The sequence below is a fragment of the Carcharhinus amblyrhynchos genome, chromosome 34 (assembly GCF_965287045.1).
Source record: "Carcharhinus amblyrhynchos chromosome 34, sCarAmb.v2.hapA, whole genome shotgun sequence".
Classification (NCBI taxonomy): domain Eukaryota; kingdom Metazoa; phylum Chordata; class Chondrichthyes; order Carcharhiniformes; family Carcharhinidae; genus Carcharhinus; species Carcharhinus amblyrhynchos.
Window position 1 is genome coordinate 7,192,676 of NC_137357.1, and position 25,035 is coordinate 7,217,710.

A 25,035-nucleotide genomic window follows, 5' to 3' on the forward strand; every position below is an offset into this window, starting at 1 on the left:
CTATGGAGAGGCAAACTAAACACCAACGAAAGCAACACCACGCTCAGAATTCCGACATTTGAAGCTGAGGTTTAAATACAGGGCCGATTAACTTTTCAAAATGACTGAATGCTTATTATAATATTGCAGCATTCAGTTAATTATCTTCATTGTTGGGACAACCGTGGAGGATCCATCCACAAGATGAAACAATCCTCTGTCAACCCAATGCAAATGTCATCAAATAGTTAATCGAGCAAAGCTAAGTCATGCAGAGGATGCAAAACTAAATTAAGGATGAGAATGGCAGCTCAGTAAATATTAAAATATTCCACAGCAATGGTTTTCATTCAACCAGGCCAAAATAGTGTGGCACCTGATGATTGTTGCGATGTAGGTGGAGAGCATAAGGGTATAAATGTGTAAGGTAAACCTTTTAAGCAGAACTGAGAGGAAAACGCCTGCTATTTGCTCTTGTTCCAAGTGAATCTGTTTCCCCAAACGTGCCTTTGCTGGTGTTCTTAAAAGACAGACATCCAAAATGGCTCAACATAATTTATTTATGTTAAAATGTACAGAGGTCTTTGAAAGTACTTGCTAGAAAGAAAAGTGATATTACATACAAGGGGGAAGAAGAGGGAGTGTGGCCTGTGCTGGCGTCTGTATGCACAAGCCCAACTGTTCCCTCCTCATTGCTTACAGTCACCATGTACAAGTACAAAGGCTACAAAAAAGAAAGCAATATAAACAGACATGAATATTCAGCTTTTTACATGCGGCTTGGAAGCTGGAGGAGGTCTATTCACACACACTATAAGTCTGGAGAATTTATTTTCTTAAAATAGCTTCAATATTCTACAACAAAGATAGAAAAAACTCTAGAGATGGAATGAAATGTGAGTTCTTTAAAAGGCATCTGAGAATTACTAACAATGAGCTTCAGTTAAGATTACCCAAGTTTAGCTGCTAAAAATACCTCTTAACAGAATTGAAAAATGACAAGTACCAATATTATGTAGGATAAATTCATTTTTAATATAGAAAAACATTTTCTATAATAATCCTAAAGTCAAAATGAGCCAGCTTAGCTTTCAAAAAAGGAAGCTGCCTGATTCAACAAAACCAAGAACACCAGAAACAATGAGAAGGGGAAAAAGAGAAATCACCTTTGTGTATCTTTAATATATCCTGGTGCTCTGGGCTGAAACTGCTTTGTTTTTTTTTCTTTTCTTTTTTAAAAACATCTTCCCCTTTCCCCTCCCACCCCCACCCCCAAATCAACAGTATTCCAACAAACACACTTGAAGGCCAGCCCAGAAGTGTGGAGTGGTTTCCATGGACATTATTCCAACAATGGGACACACTAATGAATAAAAACAAACCATTGAATGCCATTAGGCCACAAGACTCACAAATGGCACTTGCCAACTGCACAGTTTTTGAAACTCGTGCCCACCCCTTTTAACCATTTCGGGAAGATTTCAGCTCCCGTTCTTTTTTTTAAGAAAACGTATTTTGTTAATTTTATGGTGGGCGGAGAGTGCAGCATGATTGCAGTTGGTGAACAGACTGTGTGCTGTGGACCTGCCATGTGCACCAGTGACGCACATCTCTGGCACGGGGCAAACTGACCATTGTATCCAGTGATACTGTTCCCTCCAGTGCTGTCTATCCCATCATCTGACATTTCACGGGGTTACCTGGTGGTAGATAGAAGACAGGAGTTGCCAATTGGCGATGGATATCCTTACTTTAAACTGTGCTGTCAGGTCCATTTGCTTGCTCCCGCCCCGACATGAATGTGGTAAGGGGCACAGTATGTTCTCACCCAGATGATTATTCTCATTCTCAAACTGACAGCTCTGTGATCTGGTGTGGCACAAATTATTTCCTTGATGTTGTCTCCCTCACATTTGTCCTGCCAATATAAACACATCTCCAGTTTCCCCATTTTTCCACACTCTCAATCCATCTCATTTGTGCCCAGTGGGAATTAGCCCAAGGGTGCCTGAACTCTGATTATTGATGGACCTTTAATAGCCGTTAAGAGGCAGTGAGCCAGTCCAAGGTGCTCCTTTCCTTCCCTAAGCAACATCTGAGCTAACTGTGCCACTTAGTAACTAATCTGCACTTACTGTCTAGAAAGCAATTTTACTGCCCGAGGTTATGGGGGAAAAGCAAAAGAAAAAAAAACTAAATTAGTTGTGAACATAGCCGTGTTTCTCATCTGATAAATACCCTTACAGGGAACCAAATATACACAGTCTGACAAATCTGAATAGATTTCTCATGACTGAGAGATTTATTTAAAATAAATTGGAAATTAAATGGTGTTAGCCTTAAATGTTTCAGGACCCTGGGCTGTCCTTCGAAAGTGCCAGAACAAATACTGTCAATTCTCATAAAAAAATAAAGGCGTACAAGTGAAATGGCTTGCAGTGACACAAGAAGCAATGTTAAAAACATAGTTATAACATACATGAAAATGCTCTTGGGCCTGTTGCATGCTGCGCTAGAGTCAAACTCAATGCCAACGGGGAAAAGAAGGGTGCCCTCGGCATTAAGGTCCGAAGTCCACAAGCGCACAAGCGATCCGTTTTCACCTACTGGCACGGGATACAGTGAGATCAATAAATTACAGCCACACCTGCAACAATATCACCAAGGCAGAGTGTGAGTTAAGTGCCTCCTGCCCTGTGCCAAGTCAATGAATGAGGACATGGCTAGTCCTCACACTCAGGGGTCTCATATCTATGGACACTATAAAAAAATGTGGACTGCACACAAACTGAAAGATTAAAAAAATTAAAAATATAAAAAGCAGATAGTTTTTCATTTCTACACAATTCATTAAGTAAGGCTTCTTTTTAATTAAAAGATTTCTTGTGCATGGTTCCTCAAACCATTTTTCTTATTGAATTCTGTTGCAGAATTTCTTTTCCTTTTTTTTCTCTCGGGGCTGGGAAATTAAGGCCAAGGCGCTCTGAACATGGCCCTAAGCAGTTCATGAAATTCCTATGTCTACAGCAATCATTCTATTTGAAATTTCCATTATGTCTGCTGTCGTCAGTATAAACAATGGCTCTCTATGACGTCTATAGGATCTTCCCTCATCTTCTCATGTATGGGCCATTTAATGATTGCTTGGGTATGCCAGCATTCATATAACTGTGATGAGAAGGGCCTGTGTACATCATGTTGCTGTGGGGATTAGACTGCATAGGCTGCTGGCCGTACGGCTGGCTTCCCATCATGCCCATTTGCATCTGCATAGGATACTGGGCCGTTTGGTTCATGTAGGCCGCATTACCATGGTAACTGCTGTTCATCATCGGCTGGCTCATCCGATAACTGTTCATAGCATTCAGTGTGTTCATATTCATGGAGTTAACGTTGTAGGTGGGGGCTGGCATCAGGTTCATGCCCATGTTCACCCCTCGCTGAACTGTAAGAGCCCGCTGTGCCAGTGCAGGGGTGTTACGGCCGTAGATCTGCTGCTGGTGGGTGGCTGTTGCAGCCGGCAGTGGGGCAGACTTGGAACGGTTGGAAATGTGACCTTTGGCTGGCATCTGGCCTTGCAGCCTCTGAGTGTGTGGAATCCCAATGTTGGAAGCTGGCATGTTGCACTGCAAGAGGGGTGAAGTCAGATTCATTGATGGGGATGTGAGATTTGGGGGAGGCGTCATGGTGGCTTGTGCTTGGGGTGTCCCTGCAAGTGCGTGGGGTGTCGGAGCTAGCTGAGCTAGGCCCGTGTTAGAGAGAGACACACTAGTTGCATAGGAGGTCACAGCAGCAGAGTGGCTGTAAGGCATCGCATGATGGTCCATGATGGTGTTGGTAAGTTGTTGAAGCCTGGCAAGGCTGAAGTTGGCTGTAGGCTGTGTGTAGCCACCAGCGCCAAAGTCCCCCTGACCCATTCTCTCATAGAGACTCATACCACTTGTGTTGGAGGACTCTGGAATCTCCATCAGGGTCATGGGGGCTGTTGTGAAACTGTTGCTCATGCTGCACTGGGACAGTGGCTGTTGTTGCTGCTGGGGCTGTTGTTGCTGGGGCTGTTGTGGGGGAGGCTGCTGCTGGGGTGGTTGCTGCGGTGGTGGGGGTTGTTGCTGCTGCTGGTTGTTGCTTGGTGGCCTGTCAATTGCACAGCTCTGAGGTGACTTCATGTTACAGTTGGCTGTAGGAGCAACATTGTTCTGCTGCATCATGCTACAGCTGCTATTCATACTTGTCATTTGCTGGGTTACCACACAGCTGTTTTGAGTCAGGCTGCTGGAAGACGACAGGCCACTATATGAACAGCTTGTCTGAGAGGTGTTGTTCCCACATATGCTGCCTCCCATCGTGGAATCATAGCTGCTCGGGTTCTCATAATTTTCTGTGGTGCTCTCAATGCTGCCCAGATCACTGAACCCACTGTCGACTACCTGTTGTGAATGGTCAGACACAGATGGGACATCCATCATAGGGCTTGTCTCCATGTTCTGCATCGAGGGAGCTGACAGCGAGCCCTGCTCAGGACTTATTTGTGTATAGCTGCTCTCCAGCGTGGGCATGCTTGGGCTACTGACTGAACGGACTGACTGGCTGGGGTGTGACTGAACTGATGAGATGGGGCTGTTATGTTCTGACTGTTGGCAGTCCTCCACCATGGTAATCTGAGGACTCTCTTCAGCTTGGTTGTAGCTTTGCAGGTTCTGGCAGGCTTCCAGAGTCTCAGCACAGTCCTGGTAGGCACCATCATGCTCACTATTTGTCTCTTGTGTTAAAGATTGAACAGCCTGCACTGTTTCTAGATCCAGCTCACTATGCGATATATCCTCCTCTTCTTCTTCCTCCTCCTCCTCCTCTTCCTCTTCTTCCTTGAACTCTGGGATTAATGTCTCCTTATTATCTTGATCATCCACATGGTCTTCGTCTGAAGGTGGCACAAGCTCAGAGTCCAATGAGGTGTCATTTGCTTGTTCTTCTTCAGAATCTGCATCCATCACATTTTCATCCGTGACGTTTTTATCGAGTGTACTTGTCTCTAAAAAAGGTTCCTGTATAGAAGACTCCTCTTTCACGCTCTCTTTCACACTTTCCTCAACTTTTTTGTCTTCAGCATCCAGATGGCCTTCATCCTCATCATCAGCATCATGGTCATCATTCTGGTTGATCTCTTCCTCCTCCTCTTCCTCATGCTCGTGTTCCTCATCCGTGTGTCCTTCTTGTTCAGCCGATTCAGATTTCTCCTCATTTTCATTCTCAGCTTCCTGCTCCTCAATTTTAAGCGTTGGACTGTGAGAGTCAGGAGGTGTTCTCTGCACGTCGCACGGCACTTCTTCCTCCAGCTCCTCCTCCTCCTCCTCATCATCCTCTTTTTTGTAAGCAATGGGGAGATCCACGATCTTCGATTCTACAACAGAGTTCCTCTTCTCCTCAATACGGTTTGCACGCCCTTGCTTCAGAACAACACTGGCTGATGGAGAACTTGCATTCTCCATAGTCTCATTTGATCGGGCGAGTTTAAATCCTGGTTTGCGCCCTGGCTTCCTCTTCCATTTGATTGTTCCACGCTTCACACCTTTTGGCCACCCTCTCTTACGCTTCAACATCACAGGTGGAGATTTGGGTATGCAAGGCTCCTTGGCCTTATCTTTCCTCACAGCGACTAAAGGTTCAAGTGTATCTTCTCCTGAAAAATAGAAAAACGTTTGTGAGCATTCAGTTTTAGGCAGGAGTAAGGGAAATGAAATAAAGTACACGGGTACGAGACAGAAAAAATAAATGCCCCAGATATAGAAAAGTGGACACATGATCCTGAGTACCTCTTCTGTCCAAACAAAGGTCATTGTTTTGCCTCACAATTTTCAGTGGAAGAGATGGGGGAAAAAAAATTCAGAGGGAGCAGAGAGATCTTCCAATTTCTGCTGACAGAGAGGATAGTCTGGGGCTCTAACATTTTGTCCAATGTAACTGTGATTTGCAGTATGGTCAGGTACATTGCGGTACACTTCTTCACTGGCAAGAAGAAACACTATGGTGGCTACAGTAATGTACCTCGATTGACTGGTCACCTTGGACAGGATTAGATGGTCCTTTCTATTAGACTAGGTAGTCCTTATGTAGGGAATGCTGTAGTGCCCAGCAAACTCCTACATTGAACAATGTGCCACCAATCAGACAGATCTATTTTTGTGATGTTTATCGAGAGTTAATTATTGGCCAGGACACAAACGGTAACTCCACTTCTCTTGTTCAAAATAGAGCCGTGGGACCTTCTACATCTGCCTGAGGGGGCAGCCAGGGTCCCAGTTTTAATACCTTGTCTGAAAGATGGCATCTCCAACAATGCAGAACTCCCACAGTGCTGCACTGGAACGTTTGCCTCGATCTTTCGATCAGGTTCTGGAGTGGGACTTGAACCCGGAACCTTGTGATTCAGAGGCAAGAGAACCACCAGCTAAACCATAGCTGAAGGTTAAAATGAGATACAGATTTGAAAACATGATTTGAATTGGAGAGTACATTATTATTGTGCTCTACATACAGCAAAGGACCCTGTGGAAAACAACAGGGAAGAATAATTAATTATTTAAGAGAGTTGGACTGCCATCAAGATATTTTAAGTACTGTGAAGCTGGACGCTGATTAATTCCTCATCTATTATAATGAGGATATTCCATCTCAAAAGCTAAACAGGACCTTCTCTGAAAGATTCTTCAGCGGGTATTAATAACCGTATATACAGGACTAGAGTCATGTGTAGTTCAGACTAGGTGAGATATCAGGTTCTTATACCTGGGAGCTTTTGTGATGATTTGGGTGTTTTGACCATTTGTGGCTTGATGCAACCTATAATTGCAGGATTTACTGAATTTAGTTCTGCACCTTGTCAGTGGATTTGGACTCTCAGTATAGTTGCTGGACCAGTACCATTAACAACTAGAATGTTCTCTCAAATCTCGATAAACCAGAGGTATTTAAATCTCCCACTAATTTAAAGAGTCCGAGATATGCATAGACAAAGGCTCAGCATCCTGAGAAGGTGTTCCAAAAGATCCTTACATTGAACTCCATATACAATGATAGGTTACGACAAACCTCTCAACAGCCAGTGCAGTGTGTAGTTCTGTTCCACACAGTTCTAATATTAGCCATGTGGAAAATGATCTCAGTGCCCTGCATGACCTTGAATTTGTTACAACAATTTGAGTCACATTCATTGTCCAGTCATGATTCAGTTTGAAGAATTTGTACCTCAGAATAATGCTATTTGTATTACAGCTTTGCTGTATAAACCACTCTGTGTTCTTTCAATACTGGCAGGCCAGGGAAATAAAAAGCTACAAAAGGTAGCTGTCTCGTGCTTATTTCAGCTCAGGTAATGTGAGAGGGGGCACACGCAAGACTCTACGTGCCTTAATTCATTACAGTGATCATTGTCCATGTTTGTGCACTTGCTACAATCGGTAGTAACCTTTTACTGCTTTTAAGTGCCACTATGTTCTTTGCAACTAACAGCAGCTTTCTGGCAATGACTTAGGATCAAAGCAATGATTGATTACTGTGACTGCATATGTTCTTTGCTTACACGTTGCTAATATTTTGTTGACTGCCGAGATGGTAGTGAATGAGCTGTGTAGTATAGCTTGGATTGTGAATGATCCCAGGGACAGACTGTAATGTGTGCAAGTGATGCTACTGTGTACTAAGGTACTTATTTGCCTGTTATGTCAGTGTGCAGCAGATTTTATGAGGACCACTGCAGCCTCTCTCAAAGGTGCTGACTCATGTTTTAGCAGAGGTTCATTGAATTTGTTAAAGCCCTTACATCTTTCCTCCACCACAATTGTCCAGAATACTCCAGCAGAAGCCTAAGCAGTGACTTATAATGTTTCGCATCATTGCTTTGCTTTTATCATCTATCCCACTATTTGTAAGCCTTGTCATTTTTAAGGATTTGTCTATATGGACACCATGGTCTTTCTGCAGTGTTCAAAATTTATAAGTAAGCTGTCTTGCCACACCCCTTCTCCCAAAATGAATCATTTCACGCTATTCTGTACTCCACTTACCAGGCTTCTGCCCATTTCATAACTCTGAGGTCTAGAACGATCCTCATCTCCATGCACCAGACTGCCAGGTTTTATTTCATCAGCAAACTTCAGAATGTTGCTCCCTACATCACTGTCTAGGTCATTTATAAATAAAACTGAAACCGATCCAAAATTATTATTGATAAGCACCAATGCAAACCATTTCCTCAATGTGAAAAGCATCCAGCTACCACTGCTCTCTGCTCCCATCACTGAGCCCATCCTGTCACTTGCCCCTTCATTCCATGGGCTTTCACCAAAGATCCTCCTCTGTGACATTTTACCCACTTCCTTCTGAAGGTCCAGATTTACAATTACCACTTGCCTTGAATAACCTCCTCCATCTTTCATCAAAGAATTTAATCAAGTTAGTCAGACACGATTTGCCTGTAAGAGGGCTGGCACTCTTCCATGCTGGGTCTAACTTTTTCCCTTCCAAACTGCTTACACTGGGCATTTACAAACTGCCTTCGGGTGATCAATTTAATTTTGCTTGTTAATCTTTATTTGTGACCTCTCTTTGCCTCCCTTATTAACTTTTTGATTCTATCCTGCACTTTCTTCATGACAATTAACCGAATCTTGCTCCTTGTTCCAGGTCTCCTTCTCCCACTCATTGACCTTTACCTTTTACTTTTTTCTTCACAGAATATTACTAGTTGGAACCTGAACTGCCTCTTTCTTGAATGCCTTCTATTGATTCTGGAATTACCTTTGTCAATTTTCCTGTGTTTGGTGCCTTCTTTGATCACTACTTTTTTTCAATTGAGTATTTATATGCTCACTAATTATGGTCTCCTGTGTAATTACTGTAAATCAAGTCATGATTTAATTCACTAGCCAACTACCTTGAACGGCATTCGCATCGCCATTTTCATCTGTCGCCTTCCTCTGGCAGGAAGCGCGTTTTCGTACGACACCACCAGGTGTCAGACTTCTGAAGATGCGTCCACCTCGATGTTCCTTCTCATTTCTCTCATCCTCTTCCAATTCAAAAGTTGGTTCGAGGTGTGGCATTGGTCTCTCTGTGTCGGAATCATCGAACGGTTCATCCAATACCTCAGTTGTCTCCGATATAGTCTCCGTCACAACGCTGCTGTTGTGCTGTTTACGCTTTCGCCCACGTTTTTTCCGGTGAATTACCACCCTCTAGGGAAAGAGACAATGTCATGAAGTCGCCAACATTTCAGTCTCCGTCAATAGCACAGTCAAAAAAAATCAACGTTACTGACTGGAAGTGCAGCCCATTTCAAGCTTAATACATGTCAAGTTAACTGTTTCTCAGAGGAAAAACACTTAAATAAAAGTTGTGTCAAAATTGAAAGTACGACAAATGCAGAAATCCTTCAGAATGATCTGGATCGGTTGGGTGAGTGGGCTAATCAATGGCAGATGCAGTATAATTGGCTAAGTTTGAGGTTATTCACTTCAGAAGCAAAAATAAGGTGGCAGATGACTACCTGAATGCCTGTAAATTGGGAGAGGGGAGTGTGCAGCAGGACCTGGGTGTCCTTGTGCACCAGTCACTGAAGGTAAGCATGCAGGTGCAGCAGGTAGTAAAGAAGGCAAATGTATGTTGGCATTCATTGTGAGAAGTTGCGAGTACAGGAGCAGAGATGTGTTTTTGAAATCATACATGCCTTGGTGAAGCCAGACCTAGAGTATTGTGAGCAGTTTTGGTCTCCTTTTCTGAGGAAGGATGTTCTTGCTCTCAAGGGAGTGCAGCGAAGGTTTACCAGGCTGATTCCGGGGATGGCGGGACTGACGTATGAGGAGCGATGGACTAGGTTGGGATTGTTTTCGGGTGGGGGGATCTCATAGAGACTTATAAACAAAATTAACAGGACTAGGCAGGGTAGATGCAGGGAGGATGTTCACGACGGTGGGGGCGTGGGGTGTCCGGAACCAGGGGTCACAGTCTGAGGATTCAGGGATGACCATTTAGAACAGAATGAGGAGACATTTCTTAACCCAAAGAGTGGTGAGCCTGTGGAATTCATTACCACAGGAAGTAGTTGATGCCAAAACATTGAACGTATTCAAGAGGCGGCTGGATATAGCACTTGGGGTGAATGGGATCAAAGGTTATGGGGAGAAAAAACAGGATTAGGCTATTGAGTTGGACAATCAGCCATGATCGTGATGAATGGCAGAACAGGTTTGAAGGGCCAAATGGCCTCTTCATCTCTTCTACGTAAATGAACAATTTTCAGCCTCTCTGTCTATCACTCTTGGCTGAATGTCGCCTACAAGAACAAACTCAAGAGTAAATGATGGAGAATCATGAGCTTCAGTTAAACGTATAAACATGGTGAATTCTATCTAAAGTTACAAATGCTAGTTACAAGTGCACAAATATGCTTTCAGGTTGTCTATAGCCAGCAGAGTTCAAATGTCGAACATGCTATCAAGGGGTGAGATGTGTTGTTGTTGTTGTTTTGCTGGAGCAGAGAGAGAGCTAAGATTTTACCTGTTAAAAACCTGTTTAAAATAAGTTTAAAGCACTTTACTCTTTGTAGAACTGTTTAGAGCATTTATTTATTGTATTTACTGCTGTAAGAATTCTGAGGGAGTGGTTAAAAGGCATTTGTGGACCAGCCTGCTTTAAATCAGCGCCAGGTTTAAAAGGAGGCCTGGTGTAGACAGCGGGCAGCGTCTGAGCGGGCAGCGGAGTGAGTGGGAAGCAGAGTGAGCTAGTAGGGCTTAATATCAAAAAGGGCTGGAAGGAAAAAAGGCCAGGTGAGTTTGTTTGAAAAAACAAGGAAAAAAAAAAAAATTTTTTTCAAAACTACTACAGCAAGAAACAAGGAAAAAAATTTTTCCCCATAAAAAATTACAGTGAATAATGGAGGGGCATGTGATGTGTGGTTTCTGTATGATGTGGGAACTGGTGGACCCCAGGGTCCTTCCCAGTGACCATGTCTGCAGTAAGTGCAGGTTGCTGGAAGAGCTCCAGCTCAAGGTGGATGAGCTGGCCTCTGAGCTACAGACACTGAGGCTCATCAGGGGGAGAGAGGGTGCCATTGGCAATGGGGTGCAAGTGACATCCACCCCCCCTAGACTGGCTAAATCTAAGGGTCAGGGACAAAAGGGGGCTGCTGGGAGGAGGAAGGGGGGTGAGGAGCGGAGGCCTCAGCCTCTTAATCTGCATAACAGGTTTGAGGTTCTTGCTTCCACTCTGGAAGAGGACGAGGCAGGTGAGGTTGGTGAGCAAACTGCACACGGTACAGTGATGCAGCAGGACATAGGCAAAGAGAAGGGGAAAAGGAACGTAGTAGTGATTGGGGATAGTGGGGTGAAGGGTATTGACACTGTCCTTTGTCACAATGACAAAGTGCACAGAAGGGTGTGTTGTCTGCCTGGTGCTCAGGTACAGGATGTCGCAGCTGGGCTGCAGAGGAATCTGGAGTGGGAGGGTGAGAACCCGGTCGTTGTAGTACATGTGGGTGCCGGCGACGTAGGCAAAGTGCGGACTGAGGATCTAGGGAGGGAGTATGAGAAGCTGGGAATGGAATTAAAAAGTAGAACCGACAAGGTGGTCGTCTCTGGGCTACTGCCTGAACCGAGTGCAGACGGGCGTAGGATTGACAGGATTAAGGAAGTGAATGGGTGGCTCAGGGATTGGTGTGGGAGGAATGGGTTCGAATTTATGGGGCATTGGCACCAGTATTGGGGTAGGTGGGACTTGTTCGGGCGGGATGGGGTTGGTCTGAACCGTGCTGGGACCAGAGTGCTGGCGAATCGACTAAAGAGGACTGTAGACAGGGCTTTAAACTAATTGGGGGGGGGAGGGTGCGAGGGTAGGTGACGTTACGAGGTCTAAAGTTAAGGATAGGGTACAGGTAAGGGAAGAGGCCGAGGATGTCCCAATTGGTGGCGTTACGGCAAATAGGGTCCAGGTGAAGGCTGGGATGAAAGCGCTTTATCTGAATGCACGAAGCATTCGGAATAAAGTGGATGAGCTGGTGGCGCAGATCGACACAAATGGATACGATCTGGTGGCCATTACAGAGACGTGGCTGCAAGGTGACAGGGACTGGGAGATGAATGTACAGGGCTATCAAGTGTTTAGGAAGGATAGGGAGGAGGAAAGAGGAGGTGGCGTAGCTCTGCTGATTAAGGATAGTATCAAGGTGGTAGCAAGGGATGGTATCGGAACCAAAGAGCAGAAAGTGGAATCGTTGTGGGTGGAGATTAGGAACAGCAAAGGGAGGAAGACGCTGGTGGGTGTCGTCTATAGGCCCCCGAATAATGATCTGGAGGTGGGGCGGGCTGTTAACGCGCAAATAAGTGCGGCGTGCAGGAATGGGACGGCAGTAGTTATGGGGGATTTCAATCTGCATATTGATTGGTCGACCCATGTTGGACGAGGTGGGCTCGAGGAGGAGTTCTTGGAATGCTGCCGGGATAATTTCCTTGAACAGTGTGTGTTGGAGCCGACGAGGGAGCGAGCTATCTTGGATCTGGTGCTATGTAATGAGGCGGGTAGAATTAGGGACCTTGCGGTGAAGGATCCTCTTGGAGAGAGTGATCATTGTATGGTGGAGTTTCTGTTGCAGATGGAGGAGGAGAAAGTGGGTTCCCGGACACGCGTCCTTTGTTTGAATAGAGGGGAGTATGGTAGGATGAGAGAAGAATTGGCGAATGTGGACTGGGGGAGCGCGTTGGAAGGTAGGTCTGCTGAGGAGCAGTGGGGGATCTTTAAGGAGATCTTTCTTGGTGCTCAGCAGAAATTTATTCCGATGGTCAAAAAGGACCGTAGGAGGAGAGGTAATAAGCCGTGGATAACGAAGGAGGTGAAGGAAAGTGTTAAATTAAAAGTGGAGGAATTTAGAGTAGCTAAGAGCAGTGGGCGAGAAGAGGATTGGGAAAGATTTAAATGTCAACAAAGATTGACAAAGAAGTTGATAAAGGAGGGTAGGAGAAGCTATGAAGCTGGGCTAGCACTTAATATAAAAAAGGATAGCAAGAGTTTTTATAAATATATAAAAACGAAGAGGCTGGCTAGGGTGAACGTTGGTCCTTTAGAGGATGAGAAAGGGGACCTAGTGGTAGGGGATGGGGATATGGCTAAGGTCTTGAATAACTTTTTTGTTTCTGTCTTCACGGAGGAGGACGTGAATAATTTGCCGGGTGTTAGCGATGGAAAGGTGGTAGGACTGGAGGGTCTTAATGACATTACTGTTACTAGAGAGGTGGTGCTCGACAGACTGGAGGGGCTGATTGTGGACAAGTCCCCAGGACCGGATGGAATGCATCCGAGGGTTCTGAAAGAAATGGCGGAGGTTATAGTGGATGCCTTGGTGGTTATTTTCCAAACGTCGCTGGATTCCAGGGAAGTGCCGGATGATTGGAAAACGGCTAATGTTACGCTGTTGTTTAAGAAGGGTGCCAGGCAAAAGGCGGGGAATTATAGGCCGGTTAGTTTAACGTCTGTGGTAGGTAAAATGTTAGAATCAGTCATTAAGGAGGAAATTGCGAGGCATCTTGAAGGGAATTGCTTGATAGGGCAGACACGACACGGTTTCATTAAAGGGAAGTCGTGTCTGACAAATTTACTGGAGTTCTATGAGGATGTGTCTAGGGCAGTGGATAGAGGAGAGCCGGTGGATGTGGTCTTTCTGGATTTTCAGAAGGCGTTTGACAAGGTACCTCACAAGAGGTTATTGCAGAAGGTCAGAGAACATGGAGTTGGGGGTAGGGTGTTAGCGTGGATAGAGGATTGGTTGTCAAATAGGAGGCAGAGAGTGGGGGTCAATGGGTGCTATTCGGATTGGCGGTTGGTGACTAGTGGAGTGCCCCAGGGGTCGGTGCTGGGGCCTCAGCTATTTACCATTTATATAGATGATCTGGAGGAGGGAACCGAGTGCAGGGTGTCGAAATTTGCTGATGACACCAAGACTGGGGGAAAGGCAAATTGTGCGGAGGGTGTGGAGAGTCTGCAGAAGGATCTAGATAGGCTGGGCGAATGGGCCAGGAAATGGCAAATGGAATTTAATGTTGGCAAGTGTGAGGTGGTCCACTTTGGTAGGAAGAATGGTAGGAAGGACTATTACTTACGTGGCGAAAAACTGCAGCAGGCGACAGTGCAGAGGGACCTCGGGGTCCTTGTGCATGAGTCGCAAAAACCCAGCTTGCAGGTGCAGCAGGTGGTCAGGAAGGCGAATGGGATGCTGGCCTTCATAGCGAGGGGGATTGAATATAAAAGTAGGGAGGTCTTGCTGCGGCTGTATAGGGCATTGGTGAGGCCGCAGCTGGAGTACTGTGTGCAGTTTTGGGCGCCGCACCTGCGCAAGGATATTTTGGCCTTGGAGGGAGTGCAGAGGAGGTTTACTAGGCTGATACCGGAGTTGAGGGGGTTGAGCTATGAGGAGAGGCTGAATAAACTAGGCTTGTACTCGTTAGAGTTTAGAAGAATGAGGGGAGATCTCATTGAGACGTATAAGATGATGAATGGGATGGATAGGATAGACGTGGAGAGACTCTTCACGCTCAAAAAAGACAGTAGGACTAGGGGGCACAGCCTCAAGATAAAGGGGAGGCGGTTTAGAACGGAGTTGAGGAGGAACTTCTTCACTCAAAGGGTGGTGAATCTCTGGAATTCTCTGCCCGTTGAAGTGGTGGAGGCTGCCTCGCTAAATATTTTTAAGAAGCGGGTTGATGGGTTCTTGATAAGAGAGGGGATTAAGGGTTATGGGGAGAGGGCGGGAAAGTGGAACTGAGCCACGACAGATCAGCCATGATCTTACTGAATGGCGGGGCAGGCTCGAAGGGCTAGATGGCCTACTCCTGCTCCTATTTCTTATGTTCTTATGTTGACCGAGGAGTTAGTCGCCTTTATAACATTGAGAACGGAGAGTGAATCTACAGCAATCATCTTGTCAACTTGTGGGAGACACTGCCACCTAGTGAAATTACTAGCTCAGTTAATGCACAAAAATTAATTGATTGATTGGTGTATATATATCTAAAATGCATACTTGTATATAATACACATACACACACTTGTGTATTGATTATATATTACAGAGCAAGAGTTGAAATAAGCAGTTAAAAAAAAATCAGGTTCAAATGCAGGTTCTGGATGGCAGAAGCTAGCTTGAAGGGAAGTGCCAACACTTCAACAAATTGCATCAGGATCAAGCAAGAACATCCAATTTCTGGCTTCTCACAAACAGGTCATTTTTGAATTAAACGCAGAAAATGAGGTTCTGATGAAAGGCTTAAAATGCTGACTGTTTCTCTCTGCACAGATGTTACCGGTATTTCTGGGGTTTTATTTTAGATTGCCAGCATCCACAGTATTTCGCTTTCGTTACTGAATTAATCTATCAAGAATCAACAATATGCAATCTCACTGACAATGGCAAGCGCAACGACTGTAAAATACAAGGAAAAATTAGTACCCACAGAAAATGGCAACAGCATAGAGAAGGGAACAACTGCAAAGTTAAGGCAGCTTTGCCCTCAGATCTATGATCCATAGCCACACTGCAAGGTTCCCAGTGTATATACATTCTACTCTCTGGAACAAGCACCTGTCAGATACGGATGGAGAAATGATAAACCCTCATATGTCTATTCATGTCTCTAGCTTCACAAAAATACTGGTTAAAATCATTTTTTTTCAGCTGAACTAATGCAGAGAAGGGTCAGAAAATATCGAACCATGATTGTCAGCAGCGATCAGCATTTTATCCAGTGGTCCATTTGTACCATCAGTTTTTTTTTGTTCAATGTTTGTTGCAATTATCACACGGAAACTGCAATTAGATTTCACTGGCAGTGAGGACATAGGCTCACTGTAACTGAGATGTCTCCGCTAATTCTGGACATCATTCACTTAAGCCAAGGACAGGAAAGGCAATTTGGCTCACTGAACTTCACCCTTCTGAGAGAGCATCCTGCCACTATAGCATCATCATTAGTGTATCTGGCTTTCCTATTTCAGGTGGTAGCTATTGCCATTCATCCCTGAAGCTCCTTCTTCACAGCTCTTTCAAAACTATTTCTCATTGATGTAATCTATGACCATTGATTTCCATGGAGCCTATGGTAAGTTATTGCTACAATAACGTCACAATTTAACCACATCCTACCTTCCTCACAGCCACGCGCTGAGACTGTGGAATAACATGACAGAGAATGAGAATTTCATTTTCATTTCAATTTCATTTTAAAATTACGCATCTTTCCCCGGCCTGAGGAAATATGTCCATGTTTGGCACAGTGTGACTAGGCCACAAACAAGTTGTTTGCCTCGCTGTTGCTTCCCACAGTACAAGCTGAAAAGCCTGGACTAAAACACCATGTGGAGGCTCACTTTGTGTGTGGGTCGAATTACAAATTGGCAGAGTCTTGGAAACAGGCATTCTCCAGGGTTGGGGTATGGAAGTGGAGATGGGTCAGGGCGAGCTGGCTGAGGTTTCTGCACCAAACCTCATTATTTCAACATTTCTCTCTCTCGAACCTGTAATATTTTAATCTCTTAAACAATAAAATTTCCAAAATTAGTTGCGGATTGAAACCTGGATAGAGAGAATTTTTACTGCATAAACCATTTGCAATTTTTTCCCCCCGAAATGGTGCTTTACTTTATACTTAACAGGACAAGAGACCTGACTGAACATCACTACTTACTGCTTCAAACCAAATTTGAGAATACATGCAAATATTTTGACATGGAAATGGAAGGATCTAATCAGATTCATGCAAGTCCCTTTGCATAATGCAAAGTCAAAATACTTTCAGGTTCCACTTTCTCTTCTCCAACTAACTCACGCCATACGATGCACAATAAAGATGTGCGGGTTAGGTTGATTGACCATGCTAAAATTGCCCCAAAGTGTACGAGGATGCTTAGGTTAGAGGGAGTAGTGGGTAAAATACGTAGGGATATGGGTGTAGGGCCTGGGTGGGATTGTGGTCATTGTGGACTCGATGGGCCAAAGGGCCTCTTTCTGCACTGTAGGGTTCTATGAATAAAGCCATTTAATAGGCGATGTGACGGAACACGGGGTCATGTTTGTAATATCTCGCATGGTGAATTTTCAATGTTAAAAACACGCATGGGGCCTGGGACTAACATAGAAGTATTCAGTCATTGAAATTTACTGGACAAAATGAGGCCGCTCTGCCCATTCCATATGGGACAATTCAAAACAAACCCAACTCCCTTACTCTTGCCCAAGTATTTCCTCGCTGCTGTGATTCAAATATTTATCCAATTTCCTCTTAAAAGATCTAATGGCCTGCTTCAAAAATTGCATTTGGAAAAGAATTCCATACTTCAATAACCCACAATGTAAATAAATTTCTCCTAACTTTTCAGTCTGAATGACATATTATATCATCACTGACTCCAAAATCAGTGGAAGTAGTCTATCCATAAAATGATTAGTTCTTCTCTGTAGCCAGTAGGCAATCATAACTAAGCTGTGTGTATTGACCAAAGCTGTCTCAGTGCTTGGAAAACATTTATGTTCCTGGCCTCAAAAGGCCCAGATGAGGTACACTTGGAAAAAGACACAGGTGACTTTCCACATCTTACCTTCCTCTTCACTCCACGCAGTGCTGGTTTTGTCAGTATGGGTGGAGAGCTCGGCCTTGTGTCATCACCCTCTTCATCCTCATAGTCTTCCTCCTCCTCCTCTTCCTCACTGCTCTCGCTGAAATGCTGCCTCTTGTTCTCACCATTCTGCATATGACCTTCAACAGAGCTGTCCTGTCGAGTTTTGCATGTTGTTGCGCATGCTGCTATTTGCCTTCCATTCTGGAATGGTGTGTAACCATTGGGTTCCTTCTTGTCCCACAGATCGCAGGTGTTTTCGGTCTGTTTCAAATAAATGTCATTTAAGGATGGTGAATCATCTGCTAAGAACTCCCCTTACAAACTTGATGTTGAAGGATAAATTCAAGACCTACCTTTTTGTACAGTGTGAAAGGATAACAACGCAGTTTGTAATTTTCACACTAGTGCAGCGCTTCAGAAAACAGAGTACCAAAAAAAGTAACTTTATGTCCATGGTAAAAAAAGGGGGCAGTCACATTGTTTGGGGGCCTATAATGCACTCCCAGCAGTCAATAAGGGAGCAGTTCAATAAGGAAACAATTCACTGAGGTGTTTAAAAACAATAAAGGTAATTATATTCAGAGATTTCAACTTCCCCAACATTAACTGGGATAGTCACAGTGTGAAGAGCTTAGACGGGGCAGATTTCTTGAGCATTTGGTCAGTATGTTGAAGGTCCAACAGGTGACAGCAGAGTGCTGGATCAAAGTCTGGGGAACAAAGCCATACAGGTGTTTAAGGTGGCATTGGCAAGCATTTTAATGATATGAATTGGGGGAGCAACAATCCCCTAGAACCCTGGATGTCGAGCGATATTCAGGACTGGAGGAGAAAGGAAGGCTTTTAGCAGGTACAAAGGAAGCCAGTCAGCTGAGGCCTGAGGGGAGTATAGAAAGTGGAGGGGGTAAATTTAAGAAAACCATTAGGAGAGCAAAGATTTGGGGGTGAGGGGGGAAATGTGGCGGCTTGCAAAAGCATTGGGTAAGATGAACTAGAATCACAAAATATTGGACAAATACATTTCAGGGTAAGAGGACAAGCAGGGAAAAGAGAAAGGCCCATTAGGGATCAAGGGAGGGCAATCTCTGCACGGAGCTGAGGGACAGCTAATGTAACGAGGATTGGAGGACAGCTAATGTAGCTCCACTTTGCAAGAAGGGTGGTAGAGATAAACGAGGGAATTACAGACCATGACGGGGAATCTATTGGAGAAAATTCTGAATGAGAGAATTCATCTCTACTTGGAGGAGCAAGGTTTGATCAAGGATAGTCAGCATGGCTTTGTCAGAGGGAGGTCATAACCAATGAATCTGATTCAAATTTTCAAGGTGGCAACTGGGTGTGTAGGTGAGGGTAGTGCAGTTACTGTAGTTTATATGGATTTCAGCAAATTCTTTGACAAGGTCTCACACAGGGTACTGATAAAGAAGCTAAAAGCACATGGAAACAAGGGTAACTTGGCAAACTGGATCCAGACTGGCTTAGGAGAGAGGATGGTGGTAGAAGACTGTGTGTGACTGGAGGCTGGGTGTTCGTAACAATTAGGACGAGATCCCTTATTGTTCATGATACGAAAGTGACACAGGTGATAACATGGGTAGAAGGGGTATTAGTAAGTTTGTGGACTACAAGGTGGTTAGTAGTGAGGAAGAAGGTCTTAGGTTGCGCTAAGATATAGGAGGATTCGTCAGATGGGCAGAATTTAATCCTTAAATATGTGAGGTGCTGCACTTTGGAGGGAGTAGCAAGACAAGGAAGTAACACAAGGAAGTTCAGAGGAATCTTAGGGTGCTTGTTCAAAGATCCCTGAAGGTGGCAGAACAGGTTACTCCGGTAGTTAAGGCAACATATGGGACAATGGCTTTTATCAGTCATGGTATAAATTATAACAGCAGGGGGGTTTTATTGGAGCTGTGCAAAATTTTGGTTAGCTCACAGCTGGATTGCCCGAATGCTGACAGCAGCAGTTCAGAACATGCTCACCAAGTGTTATAGATGAAATTGACAGGGTATCTCACTTAGCCACACTTGTGAACCTCCTTTCAGCCAGTTTACAGACATCCAGTGGCCTATCTGTTGCTCACCCTTTTTGCTCGAGGGTATGTCGTCTCTGGACATTTGATTCACTGACTTGTGGTAACTTTTTTTTTAACGGAGTGGCAAATCAGGTACAGAAAGAGCCACAAAGCAAGGGAAAGAAAATCAGAATTAAGGTTCGTGGGAAAAAAAGGCAATGAAGGATTTTTTTTATTCCGCAGCATATTGTCCCTTCTAAACTGCCCTGAGGTGGTGGTGAGTCACGTTTTGAACCACTGCTGTACACTGGGTGCAGGAAAGTTACAGTTTCATTCGGAAGAAAATTCCAGGATTTTGACCAAACGACAGTAAAGTTAGACTTTTTCAACATCTCTCTATATATAGCAATGAGATTGCCATTAGCTTTCTGGATTGAAGATTGATTAATTGCATGATAGTGCAATAAAAAGCATTTGCACGTTACGTTCAACACCCAACTTCTCGCTAAGTTTAATGAGCAATTAACATGCAAATAAAGCAATGAAGACATTCAGGTCAAGATTTCAATTGTGTGAAGCGAATGGCCTACCAGAGTAAATGAACCAGTGAGTTCTGGAGATTGGCAACTCAAACCTATCTCTTAATCTCCAAATCTAATGGCTGATTTACACCAGCATTTGCTGCTTACTTGCCATTATTTATCCAGCAAGACCTAGCCCATTTTGTTTGGAGCAGGCCATCTTTGGAAAAATGTATTAATCGCTGTGGAATTTCAGTCACAACTCACAAGACTGATAAAATTAGCCACAATTTTAAGTAACAAGCCAGTTAAAAGTGGGCAGTATGGCCCACTTTGAATACAGGAGTTGGGACATCTTGTTAAAGTTGTATAAGACATTGGTAAGGCCACACTTGGAATACTGTGTACAGTTTTGGTCATCCTATTATACAAAGGATACTACTAAACTAAAACAAGTGCAGAGAAGATTTACTGGGGTGCTACTGGGGCTTGATGGATTGAGTTAAAAGGAAAGGCTGAATAGACTGGGATTTTTTCTTTGGAGGGGTGAAGGATGACCTTATAGAGGTCTATAAAATAATGAGGGGCGTAGACAAGGTAGATAGTCAATATCTTTTCTCAAAGGTAGGGGAGTCTAAAACTAGAGCACATAAGTTTAAGGTGAGAGGGGTGTGATACAACAGTGTCCAGAGGGGCAATTTTTTCACACAGAGGGTGGTAAGTATCTAGAACAAGCTGCCAGAGGTTGTAGTAAAGGCTGGTACAATTTTATCTTTTAAAAAGCATTTAGACAGTTGCATGGGTAAAATGGGTATAGAGGGATATGGGTCAGACATGGGCAATTGGGATTAGTTTAGGGGTTTAAAAAAAAGCGGCATGGACGAGTTGGGTCGAAGGCCCTGTTTCCATGCTGTAAACCTCTATGACTCAGGTTCAAGTTTGGCCTCTTGGGACTGTGTGGAGTTTGCACATTATCCCCGTGTCTACGTGGGTTTCCTCCAGTTGCTCCTGTTTCCGCCCACAGTCTAAAGGCGTGCAGGGTAGGTTGATTAAGGGGCAATTTTGCATGGCCAGTGTCAGGGGGATTAGTAGGGTAAATACGCGGAGTTATCGGGATAGGGCCTGGGTATGACTGTAGTCAGTGTGGACTTGATGGGCCGAGTAGCCTCGCTACACACTGTATGGGATTTTATGACTCCCAAGTTAAAGGAGTAGTGGCAATGCACACCGTCTCCAGTGGCCAAAGATGCAAATCAATTCAGATGGTCAAAAGGGAGATAGCTGCTTATATGTGAAGTAAGGTTTTAAAGCTATGGAGAAACTACAGGGAATTGGGATTAAGAAAGACTCCTCACAGCTAACAAGTTGGCAAAGCAGATACAAGACTCTGAATTTTCTAGTTTCTGTTTCAGGGTTGCAATATCAATATGGTGCCTTTTCAATCTGGATGAAGTGTAAAAGGCACACAAAGTAGAGTCCACGAGAAGCAGGACTGCATCACCTTTTAAATTAAGTCAAAATAAAACTGCTGAAACTTTATTGAGAAAGCAAATTTGAATCCAAGCCAGAGTTGAAACCCAGCAAACCAATGCTAACTATGAAGGTGGCAGTGTATTTTGAATTCCCAATTAAGCCACTCTTTGCTCAGTTTCATGATCTGAAGGCAGTGCATTCAGAATGGCCACCAGATTTGAGTCTTCCCCCTTCTCCTGTCCTCCAAAACCCAGCTCACAACAGTTGCCACTACTTCAGTTTCATGATATACTGCCAACAAAGGCACTCTGCCTGAAGGCTGGAGCTAACATTTCCTGAAAATTGAACACAAAACTGTGTGTGTGTGTGTGTGTGTGTGTGTGTGTGTGTATATATGTGTATGTGTGCGTGGGGGTGGTGGGGGAAAAGGGGGTGTTGGCTCCAGAAAACCCATGAGCAAATTTGTTAAAAATGACTCAACTTATTCATGTTTCAAATATTTTCTGCTTCAATATTTACCGGCACCTGTGGAGACTGAAAGTATATCGCATTGAAAACATTAACTGACCCACTTTGCATTGTTGCTGCCAGACTTACTTGAGTTCCACACCCAGCGTTGTGACAAATTTAATGAGCAATTAATATGCAAATAAAGCAAACTCTTGCAAGTAATGGAGAGACTAAGGTCAAGATTTCACTTGTAAAATGTAAATAGCAGAATAGAGAAAATGGGCCAGCAAGTTCTGGAGATTCACAACTCAAATGTATCACTAATCCCCAAATTTAGTGACTGATTTAAAATGCAGTTTATTTATTAGTTGGGTCAAAGGGCCTGTTTCCATGCTGGAAACCTCTATGACCTGGGCAACTCCACACATTCTCCCCATGTCTACGTGGGTTTCCTCCAGTTGCTCCTGTATTCTCCCAGTCTAAAGGTGATTCAGGGGCAATTTTGCATGGCCAGTGTCAGGAGGACTAGTAGGGTAAATACGCAGGGTTACTGGGATAGGGCCTGGATATGATTGTAGTCAGTCACAAATAGGCTTACATTAACACTGCAATGAAGTTACTGTGAAATTCCTGTAGTTGCCACATTCCAGCACCTGTTTGGGCATACTGAGGGAGAATTTATCATGGCCAATTCACGCAACCAGCTCATCTTTTAGACTGTGGGAGTAAACTGGAGCACCTGGAGGAAACACACGCAAACACGGGGAGAACATGAAGACTCCACGTAGACAGTGACCCAAGCTGGGAATCGAACCTGGGTCCCTGCCACTGTGAGGCAGCAGTGCTAACCACTGTTGCACATTAATACCAGTATTCATTGTTAACTCGCCATGTTTCAACTTCTGATTTATAGTGTCTGGTATTCTGCTTTTGGATCGCAATTTGTTTGTTTAAATGGACCTTTAACTTATCTGGTTACAATCTTTTTTGCATCCTTATTTGATTTAACACAATGAGGGTATATGTAACCTAGCGTGTGCTTCTGCTGCCATCTGATGGCAAACCTGTGCAGGTGCACTTCCTACAAATGACAAAATATGTATGGTTTTAGATTCAGAGCAAATTATGAGATTATCACTGTTCCGTGATTCTCATTGCAACATGAGATCAAAAACAAACACAATGGACAAGATTACCAGGATTGAACCATGTTAAACTGGAAATATCAATGGGTCAACTAAGACCATTCAAGCTCAGATAACACGGCAGAATCTATTAGCAATTCTAACTCCACTGCCACTTTCAACTCACCAGAGACGTTGCGAATTTCAAGTAAACTTACATCTTTAGTTGCAGATTCATATTAAGACACAATTACTGAGCATTTATGTAAAAAGTGTGTACTTTTCTCCTCTTTTGCTCATTGTGTTGTGTTTTTTTCAATGTAAAGTAGCTGTTTGAGAGGGCAAAATGTCTGGTATTGTAGCACTGAGTGAGAAATCCAGGAAATCTTTTTAAAACTGTACTTTGAACAGTTACCTTTAATGCTGGTGTCTCATCTTCCTCATCTTCGTCCTCCTCTTCCTCAGACACAACAGTGTTTGAAAAGATCAGAGGCGTCCAGCGTAAACTGTCAGGGTCGACCTCGATCGGCCGTGGATTGGATTGAAGTTTTGCCATGTGCTCTTGGATCAGTTTCTCTCGCCGAATAACCAGAAACCTTGGAGCAATATTACAACAAATCCATCGTTAAAAGGATCATGTAAAACATAAGCACACTGAAATGTCCCAGCACTAAGAGCCACAGAAACGTTAGCACGGATCTGTAACTGCGTGCTTTGGTATTGCTATTTAAGATGTGGAGATGCCGGTGTTGGACTGGGGTGGGCACAGTAAAAAGACTCAACATCAGGTTAAAGACCAACAGGTTTATTTGCAATCACGAGCTTTTGGAGCACTGTTCCGTCCTCAGGTGAGTCAATGGGATCCTGATGAAGGAGTGGCGCTTCGAAAGCTCGTATTCCAAATAAACTTGTTGGTCTTTAACCTGGTGTTGTGAGACATCGTATATTGCTGTTTAAGTATGATGTGGAGATGCCAGTGTTGGGACTGGTGAGGACAAGATGAGGGGGTCACATGACACTAAGTTACAGTCCAAGTTTATTGAAAATTACAAGCTTTCGGAGTGCCGCTCCTTCACTTCACCTGACGAAGGTTTAGTTGAGTTTGTTTTTTCTAATTAGTGTCACAAGCAGGTTTACCTTAACATTGCGATGAAGTTACTGAGAAGGAGCAGCTTTCCGAAAGCTTGTGACGTCAAATAAACATGTTGCACAGTAACTTGGGAGTCATGTGACCACTATTTAAGTAAACATAATTTCCTTTATGATTAAGAATAATCGATTAAATGCCATTATCTATTTGGATTCACTTATTTCAGATTAGTTAAGATAGCTTTCTGAGTGATTGCAGCAAACTAGTGCACTAAATGCACAAACATTTATTTGCTTTGCTTTACTTTTTGCTGCATGGTTCTGAGACGAAGGAAATGCATAGAGTGAAAAACAGAACAATGGAAAAATGGATCTAATGGCCACATACCGGTCATTGCGTAACTGTAACATCTTGAGATGTTGCAGTATTGTGGTGATATCCTGGGGACAGATCCCTGTAAGCTTGCTCAGTTTCTTGATGCTCAGTTGCTTGTCATGACATTGGTGAAGGCACTCCAAGATCACACTCTTCCAGTATGCCATGTATGAGAGACGGCCCAGGTCAGAGAGCGGCTTCTCTGGGGATCCAGCCTGGCCTTCCCGCTTTGATAGTAAATAACCTATTCGGAGAAAATGTTTTGCACATCAGTTTTCAAACCATATGGAACACATTTGACAGAATTTTCCCATTCCCCCTGCCACAGGAATCAGAGCAAGCAGGAACAGACCATG

The 25,035-nt window shown here is 43.9% G+C and overlaps 1 protein-coding gene across 2 annotated transcripts in view; it reads right to left on the minus strand.

Annotated features, from left to right (window-relative positions):
* Positions 1-519: 519 nt before the first annotated feature.
* The window catches only part of LOC145361442 (histone acetyltransferase KAT6A-like), a 153,313-nt gene continuing 128,797 nt past the window's right edge, over positions 520-25,035 (minus strand). For both annotated transcript variants that reach the window (XM_080217252.1, XM_080217251.1), the window contains exons 13-17: positions 24,692-24,923; positions 23,630-23,810; positions 17,611-17,892; positions 8,909-9,209; positions 520-5,656 (exon numbers count right to left, since the gene is read on the minus strand). In XM_080217252.1, coding sequence (XP_080073378.1) covers positions 3,090-5,656; positions 8,909-9,209; positions 17,611-17,892; positions 23,630-23,810; positions 24,692-24,923 — 3,563 coding nt within the window. In that variant the 3' untranslated portion in view covers positions 520-3,089. The remainder of the gene's footprint in view (positions 5,657-8,908; positions 9,210-17,610; positions 17,893-23,629; positions 23,811-24,691; positions 24,924-25,035) is intronic.